The 8,825-nt window shown below is 38.3% G+C and overlaps 2 protein-coding genes across 2 annotated transcripts; one reads left to right on the top strand and one right to left on the bottom strand.

Moving 5' to 3' along the window:
• Positions 1–159: 159 nt before the first annotated feature.
• LOC111435790 (protein ROOT PRIMORDIUM DEFECTIVE 1) lies at positions 160–2,020 on the bottom strand. The gene has a single exon (XM_023073341.1). It carries the CDS (start codon positions 1,919–1,921, stop codon positions 533–535), a length of 1,389 nt encoding a protein of 462 aa, XP_022929109.1. The 5' UTR covers positions 1,922–2,020; the 3' UTR covers positions 160–532.
• An 879-nt stretch (positions 2,021–2,899) lies between these two features.
• LOC111435789 (probable (S)-N-methylcoclaurine 3'-hydroxylase isozyme 2) lies at positions 2,900–5,049 on the top strand. Its single transcript, XM_023073340.1, has 2 exons — positions 2,900–3,767; positions 4,444–5,049. Exons 1-2 carry the CDS (start codon positions 2,904–2,906, stop codon positions 5,047–5,049), a joined length of 1,470 nt encoding a protein of 489 aa, XP_022929108.1. The 5' UTR covers positions 2,900–2,903.
• The last annotated feature ends 3,776 nt before the right edge of the window (positions 5,050–8,825 follow it).

Here is an 8,825-nt window from a genome sequence, read left to right as displayed (position 1 = left end):
AAAAAAAAAAAAAAAAAAAAAAAAAAAAAAAAAAAAAAAAAAAAAAAAAAAAAAAAAAAAAAAAAAAATCTTCCAGAAGCCATCTTTTTTCCATGCCACATTCTTTGCAGCTTGAAGCTAAGCAAGCATGAACTACATAGGACTTCCCTTCCTATGTAGTTTTCCTGCAGATTCTGCCCATCAAACTTGAATTCATTTGCATTTTACCTAATTCTTCTTCGCCTTCAAAATTTGGATTCCATGCCTGTGGCATCATCATGACACTCCTCTTTAAGCCATGGCATCTCACATTGCCAAACCACATATCCAAAACAGAACCATGAAGATCTACCGCCCCAATCGAACAATGAATATCGAAGTGAAGATCAAGGCCGCTACGCTCCTGATGAACAAAATTTACGTTCGAAGAGCACTTGTGTTTTAGTTTACAACCAGGAGCTACCAAATGAGTTTTGAGGCTTCAACACAGTCTCATTTAATCAGAGATAATCTAGCAGCTCGAAGGAGATGATCGAGAACAATCGAGTTTCCGTTATTTGGTTATGTTCACATCCTCTTCCTCGAACGTTTCATCAACACTACGATTACTATCATCGGAGAAATCGGACTCTGAATCAGAACCCACGTCCGAGTCCAAAACGTCTCTCACATTGCCTCTGTCCCCAGCACCATAATCATCTAATTTATCTGGCCTAAAGCTTTCCATATCATAGCCCACTCTTTCTCTCCTGTACCCAACTAGTTCTCTGTTAAGTTTTGCCTTCCTTGGACTGAGTAAAACCAACTCAGCCAGTGTTCTTCTAGCCAAATACACATCATTTGGCTCTATTAACTCACCTCTCCTGTAAGCCTCCCTGAGGAAAATAGTGTGAAGCTTCCCATGGTTACCTCTGGTTGAAATGTAGAAAATCCCCTGATGCTGAAGAAGGAAATCCTTCAACTTCTTCGGCAGGTCCATCGCCAATCGAAAATGTGCAATCCGTTCCAAACTGATCTTCTTCTCTACAGTCAAACACAACATCTCATGAATTGTTGCCACTGCCCTCTTCTCCATCCTCTTCTGTGCTTCAATGGACCTCATATCGTACTCAGAAACGTCCTCGTACGGCGACCAATAAGGTAGCCGCTGCCATTTCCACACTGCAATTCTATAATACTTCCCTATCTTGAATCCAGGAGGAAAATTCACAATGAACGAGAATCTAATATCCTCAGCATCACTCCCTTTTTCTCTATAAACTCTCTCCCTAGCTTTCTCTATTGCACAAACAGTAAGATTTGGATCTCTTTCTACAATTTCAATGTACTTATTCCTGGTTTCTTTTGCATCAAACAGTCTAAAGAATTGAGGGTATTTGAGAACTACCGAATACTCGAAATCATCCGGCAACCCGAACTCAGACCGGGCGATTCGGATGTGCTCGAGGCGAAGACGGCCATTGTTGGACATCATCAAAAGCTTCCTCAGCCGAGTCACAGCATCCGGAATCTGCGCAATGACAGCCTGCTTTTCCTGCTCGATTTGGAGATGGGCTTTTCGAGTTAACCTGCAATAGAGGATTCGTTGAACAGGGTGCTCGTAGATTTCAAACACATGAGGGAATTTGAGGACAAACGCCCCAGCTTCGTGCTGTTTGAAGCCAAGGCGACGAGCTGAGACATCAAGGCGAGAAACTGGGATGGTTTGGTTAATTTGGGTGAGAATAAGGTCCTGAAACTTGAGCACTTTTCGGGTTTTCTTCTCCACATCCATGTAATTATCGTAGCCATGGTCACGAACCCTTTCGAGCTTTCTGGGAATGGAGGTGGATTGAGACATCGATCTTGAGCGACTGAAATTGCAGAGAACATATGCCGTAGTTTTGAATGCTGTAAATTTGGTGCTGCGAAATTTAGAACAATAACCATAAAAGATCATCATATTTCCCAATTGACTTCACTGCGATTAGGGTTTAGGGTTTTTGATGCGCAGGGGATGATGATCCGCAGAAACAGCGTTAGGTCGCCACTGAAACAAGGGTTTTTTTATTCTTATTTTTTTTCTTCAATTTTGAATTTGTTTTTTTTTTCTTCTACCATTAATAGTTTTTTTCAATTAAAATAAAATAAAAATTGACCCCATAAATAATACGAGGTTATAATCATTTTTTAATAAATAATATATTTTTTAAAAAAGATAATAATTATTCTAAAAATTAACGTTAAACTCACTCTTTTGAAATAGCTAGAGAATAAATTACTCTCGAGTTCCAGATTATCCCTTAAATCATAACGAAAAAAGTAATAACCCGACCTTATCTTTTAATATACAATTTAATATATTTTCTACTAACTGAACGGTCTAAAATATATATACTCAAATTTTAAATATTATTAAATTTCTCGCCTCATAATAATAATAAAATTAAGAAAAGAATTAATTCTAAAAAGACTTAACACAATTTATTACTATTATTGTTATTAATTAAATAAGGGTAAGTAATTATATGGTTGACTGAAGGAGGAAAGTTTGTGAATCACATTGTCTATAATTTATTTATTTAAATTTATTGTCAATTATTAAAGTTGACATTAACCTATTTTACCATATACCCGACTCATTTGAACGACTATGATTTATTTGATATTTGGCCAAAATTGAGAGTTGACGAATTAATATCACAATTTAATAGCGTACGAATCACCGAATTAATATCACAATTTAATAGTGTACGAATCACCGAATTAATATCACAATTTAATAGTGTACGAATCACCGAATTAATATCACAATTTAATAGTATACGAATCACCGACTTAATATCACAATTTAATAGTGTACGAATCATCCAATTTTGGATTGCATTTTCTCGAGATAAATAAAGGTGAGAGTAGTAGAGACGTAGAACAAAAATGAAGTGAAGATGGAGATTGCTTCATTTTCCTTTCTTCTTCTTCTACCTCTAATCTTCGCCATTCTTAAGCACATCAGTTCATCTTCAAAACAGCCGCCATTTCCTCCGGGTCCAAAGCCATGGCCGATGCTTGGAAATCTCCTTCAGATCGGTCAAAACGCCCACATTTCAATGACCCAATTCTCTCATATCTACGGCCCTTTAATCTCCCTCAAGCTCGGAGCTCAGCGCTTGGTGGTCGCTTCTTCACCGGCCGCCGCCGCCGCCATTCTCAAGACTCAAGATCGCCTTCTATCTGCTCGATACATTTTCCAAATGATACCTGATCGAGCTCTGCACGATAACTGCTCGCTTGTTTTCTCACCGGAATGCGGCGATCGTTGGAAGAATCTGAGATCCATTTGCAGAGCCAAATTGTTTACAGCGAGAGCGATCGAATCCCAAGCCAGTTTGAGAAGGAAGAAGATGAATGAAATGGTGGAGTTCTTGCAGTCAAAACAGGGATCTGTGGTGGAGATTAAAGAATTTGTGTTTATTACTGTTTTCAACACTCTTTCTAACTTCATCTTCTCTAGGGATTTGGTTGGTTTTGTGGGTGATGGGTTCAATGGGATTGAAGGGCATTTCAAGAACGTGATCGATTGGGCTTTGATCCCAAATTTGGCTGACTTTTACCCTTTGCTCAGATGCTTCGATCTTCAAGGACTCCGAAAGAAAGCTGCTATCTATAAGAACCAAATCGATTCTTCGTGGGAAATTCTTATTAAAGAACGAAGAACAATTCATAGTCGAGGCGTTTTAGTTACGAGCGATTTCTTGGATGTTTTGATCCAAAGTGGATTCACCGATGAACAAATTAACTACTTGATTGTTGTAAGTGAAAAAAATCATCGAGGGAGTCTCACACTAATGGGTACTATGCATGTCTAGTGGTAGGAGGTATTTCGGGAAGCTCAAAGAAAAGTCACCGAGTCTATGCTCAAAGTGAACAATATATCATATCATTGTAGAGAGTCGTGATTCCTAATATGGTATCAGAATCATGCCCTTAACTTAGTCATGTCAATAGAATTCTCAAATGTCAAACAAAAAAGTTGTGAGGCTTGAAAGTATAGTCAAAAGTGACTTAAGTGTCGAACAAAGGGTATAATTTGTTCGATGACTCTAGAAAAGGAGTCGTGCCTCGATTAAGGAGAGGTTGTTCGAAAACTTCATAATGCTCACGAGATACTCTACAGTGTACTTTGTTCGAGAGGAGAATTGTTGGGAGGGAGTCCCATATTGACTAATTTAGGGGTATACTTTGTTTGATGAGCTCGGATTAAGGGGGACTTCAATATAAGTAAGGAATGTATCTCCACTTGTGTGAGTCTTTTTTGGGAAAGCCCAAAAGAAAGTCACTAGAGCTTATGTTCAAGGTGGATAATATCATACTATCGAGCCAGAGTTGTGATTACTAACGAAGGAACGAACAAAAAAAAAAAAAAAAAAACTAAATTTTTTTTTAGATGGATAGTTTTCTAATCAAAGTTTTGATGGGTTATTGCAGGAAGTGTTGTCCGCCGGCACGGATACAACGACCACGACGGTGGAGTGGGCGATGGCGGAGCTGTTGAAGAACAGAGACATTATGAACAGAGTTCGAGAGGAAACAAAGAAGGCAATCAACGGAGACGCCATTGACGAATCCAAACTCTCTGAGCTTCATTATCTATGGAAATGCGTGAAAGAAACTCTACGGCTGCATCCGCCTGCGCCATTTCTTCTTCCACGGTATGCTCCAGAAGCTTGTGAGCTTATGGGGTACTCTGTTCCTAAACACACCATGATTGTCGTGAATGTTTGGGGGATTGGGCGAGACCCTTCAATCTGGGAAGATCCTCAATCGTTCAAACCAGAAAGATTTGATGTCTGTGATGCAGATTTGAAGGGTCATGATTATCGATTCCTGCCATTTGGAGGAGGCAGAAGGCTTTGCCCTGGGCTTCCCATGGCGGCGGTGCAAGTGCCACTAATCTTAGCCACCTTAATTCACAACTTTGAATGGTGCCTTCCTAATGATGAGGATGCGTCAACGCTGGATTTGAAAGGAAGGCTTGGTGTAACATTACAAAAGGAAGAACCTCTTAAGCTTCTTCCTAAAAGGAGGATTTAATATTATCGTAACCGTTCTGTATTCGCTATCTTACTCGCTTTGATTTTATTTTTATTGACTGTGTTATCTGTTAAACTATTTCTAAGAGAGAAAGTTATCTTAACTGACTAACATGAGTTATTTCAACATGTCTTATTTTCGCTCACATGTTTTTTAAAAAATTTCTAAGAGATCATCCAACGTATAATTATTTCAAGTGATACCTGTTCCATTTTAAAATTTTAAAGGGTATTTTTTAAACAAGTACAAACACTTTTCATATAAAATTGAAGTATGGATATGGAAGAGTACGATGTTTGAGTGATCCTTGATGGATAGATGTTCTAGATGTCTCGATGAGATGATTCTTGTAATTTTATAATACTCATTTGAGTCTTTGTACAACATTTGTTCACTTTTTTCCTATACGGTCATATATTTTCGAAAGATTCATTATGGTCTCTATACTTACAAAAAAAACGATCATTTTAATTTCTGTATGCAAGATTGTAGCATAAATTTTATATACAATAGAAATGTCCACATAAGGGTAGAGATGGAAAGTTTTTTTCAGTCTCGGTCCCTACCACCTGTTTTAATTTTCATTCTCGTAAAATTTTTTACTTTATCCATGGTACTCCCATTTGCACCTACATAAGAGTCGAGATGATATTATAGAAATTGTAGAATCGCTAACCTCTTAATCAAGAATAAATATAGAATTTCTATCAAAATCCCTACTTTTATCTTCACAACCTTCTCATTCACAGCGAGACTCCTCTCCTTAGGTGCTACACCTGCCGCTCCCACCTCTCAATCTAAATTTTTTTATGGAGGGTTAGAATGTAATAAATATATTTTACATTATGTGCGTGAATCTCACATTGGTTGAAGAGGAGATGAAACGCCACTTGTAAGGATGTGGAAATCTCTCCTTAACAGAGTGTTTTAAAGATTTGAGGGGAGCCCAAAAGGGAAAACGGACAATATCTGTTAGGGATGGGTTTAGGTCATTATAAATGATATCAGAGCCAGACACTGGTCGATGTGCCAGCCTTCTCACCCTTCTTTGTAGAAGAATAGACACGAGGTGGCGTGCTAGCAAGAACGCTGGTCCCGAAGGGATAGATTTGGTAGGGGTCCCACATCGGAGAAAAGAACGTGTAATTTATTTATTTAAGACTAAGAATTTGGGTGTGAACGGTTGAGTAGAGAATGGGTCTTACAAAAGCACTTTTTCTTGCATTTTTCTCAGCCAAAGACTTTGACCGACTGCATTTTAATTGAACAAGGGTTGGTTTCCTTCTTCCATTAGCACGTAAGCCAAATTCAACCTCTAAAACCCGAGTTCTAAACAAAAATGAGGAAACTCTCTGAAAAATGCTTACGTTTATTGGCTCTGTCATCTATGGCGTTACTCCTACTTTCTCTCTCTCGAGTTTCAGCCATAACTTGTATCGGGAAGGAGCGGAATGCTCTCCTCCAGCTAAAGAAAAGGTTTAAGGATCCTTCTCGTCGCTTGGTTTCATGGAATGGAACAAATTGTCGCAGTGGCCGACCAGTAGGTCTTTTGGGCATTCGGATTCGGAAGGTCTCCCACTACCCACTAAGGAAGAAGATAGAATCCTACAGAAATTCAGGCGACGATAAATGCTTGGGCTTGCTTTGATGATGGTTCATGTAGGCTTGGGTATTTCATTCGGACCTTCTTAAAGATGGGCACCCCGGGGCTCTTGAGTTATTGTTTCAGCACCCTAATTCTCTTGTTGTCTTGGAAAAGACTTTTCAGAAATCGCCGGCGGTTGGTCCGATTCAGCTTAAAAGAAGAAAGGGACATCTTTCGCTTGACTTTTGGGTTGCGAGTGCATGCGTCCACCACGGTTAATGACAAAAATTGGATAGCCAACTGATCTTCGGGAGGGGAATTGTACGTGGAATGGTGTGGGTTGCAATCAAACTTCTGGATATATTACTAACATTGATCTTCGAAGCAAACAGGTTAACTCTGATAAAGTTTTATTCAGTAATTCCATTCATTCTAGTTTGTTTGAGTTCGAATACTTGAATTACTTGGATTTAAGTTGGAACCACTTTAACTATAGTTGAATTCCAAATTGGCCAGGAAAGTTGAAGAACTTGAAGTATCTTGATCTTGAAAACAGTTATGTTTATGGTTCAATCCCTGCTTTGCTTGGAAATTTATCTACCCTAGAATATTTAGATCTTTCGAATAATGCTTTAATGGGAGAAATTCCAGTTTCGTTGGGAAGATTATTGAATTTGAGCGAATTGGATTTGGGAGGGAACCGATTAGGACAAGGTAGGTGAGGAATGTTTTATTTGACTTAGAAATTTGGAGGTGCTAGATATATTTGTTAAAGATCACGTGTTTGTTTAGATTGCTGTATCTGATTAAATCTCCTTATAGCAGTTTTTGATTTGTTTACAGGTTTGTTACCAGATTTTCTACATATTTTTAGGTAGATTTTCTAAATATGTTCTTGTATTATCCCTACATATATATATATAGAGCATTTTTGCTTTTCATAATATAATCTTCTCATCCACCATTCAATCACTTACCCTTCTTACTGACAATTGGTATCAGAGCTAACTTCTTAAGAGATATGTGAGATCAAATGGAAGGAGAATCATGTTTTTCAGCTGTTGCACCACTAGTCTTCGATGGAGACAATAATCAAAGGTGGGTAGTTCGTATGGAGACTTATTCGGAGGCTTTGGATCTTTGGGAAGCAATAGAAAAAGATTACGAGGTCCCTCCACTTCCAGCAAATCCTACTGTTACACAAATCAAAGTACAGAAGAAAAAAGAAAATAAGAAAATCAAAGGCAAAAGCTTGCCTATTTGCCGTTGGATCTCAAATGATATTCATGCGTATAATGTCCCCTCAAAACAAAGAAAATCTGGGATTATCTCAAGGCTGAACATGAAGGAGATGAGAGGATTCGTGGAATGAAAATCCGGAATTTGATTAGGGATTTCGAGTTGCAGAAGATGAAGGAGTTTGAATCGGTGAAAGAGTACTCTGACAGACTTCTTAGCATTGCCAACAAAGTGAGATTGCTTGGTTCTATATTAAATGATTCCAGGATCGTTGAAAAAACTGCTAGTCACTATTCCAGAGTAGTTTGAAGCCACCATTACTACTCTGTAGAACACCAAAGACCTGTCAAAGATTTATCTTATAGAGCTCTTGAATGCTTTACAAGCACAAAGCAAAGGAGGTACATGAGGCAAGAAGGGGTGATTGAAGGTGCCTTACATGTCAAGCATCAAGACAATAGCAGGTATAAAAACAAGAAAAATTTCAAAAACCAATCGACAAATGGGGATTCATCTGCCAATTATCAGAAGACAAAAGGAGTTGGTTCCAAAAAATCCTATCCACCTTGCCACCATTGTGAGAAGAAAGGTTATCCATCATACAAGTGTTGGAGAAGACCTGACGCTTTCTGCTTCAAATCCAATCAACTTGGACATGAAGCTGTGATTTGCAAAGTCAAAGGTCAAATGAAAGAAGTATATGCACAGGTAGTTGATCAAGAAGAAGATCAATTGTTTGTGGTCACTTGTTTCTCAAGTAAGAATCAAGCGAGAGCTCGTTGATTGACAGTGGGTGCACAAATCATATGACATATGACAAGGAGTTTTTTGAGGAATTAAGAGACATTAAAGTCAAGAGAAGTGAACACTTAGAAGTCGAAGGAAAAGGCACAGTAGCTATAACAAGTTATGAAGGTACGAAATTTATTCCATATGTTTTATTTGTACCTAA

The sequence above is a fragment of the Cucurbita moschata genome, unplaced genomic scaffold (genome assembly GCF_002738365.1).
Source record: "Cucurbita moschata cultivar Rifu unplaced genomic scaffold, Cmos_1.0 Cmo_Scf00050, whole genome shotgun sequence".
Classification (NCBI taxonomy): Eukaryota; Viridiplantae; Streptophyta; class Magnoliopsida; order Cucurbitales; family Cucurbitaceae; genus Cucurbita; species Cucurbita moschata.
The sequence above is the reverse complement of the archived record's forward strand: the minus strand, read 5'-3'. Positions and strand labels throughout refer to the sequence as shown.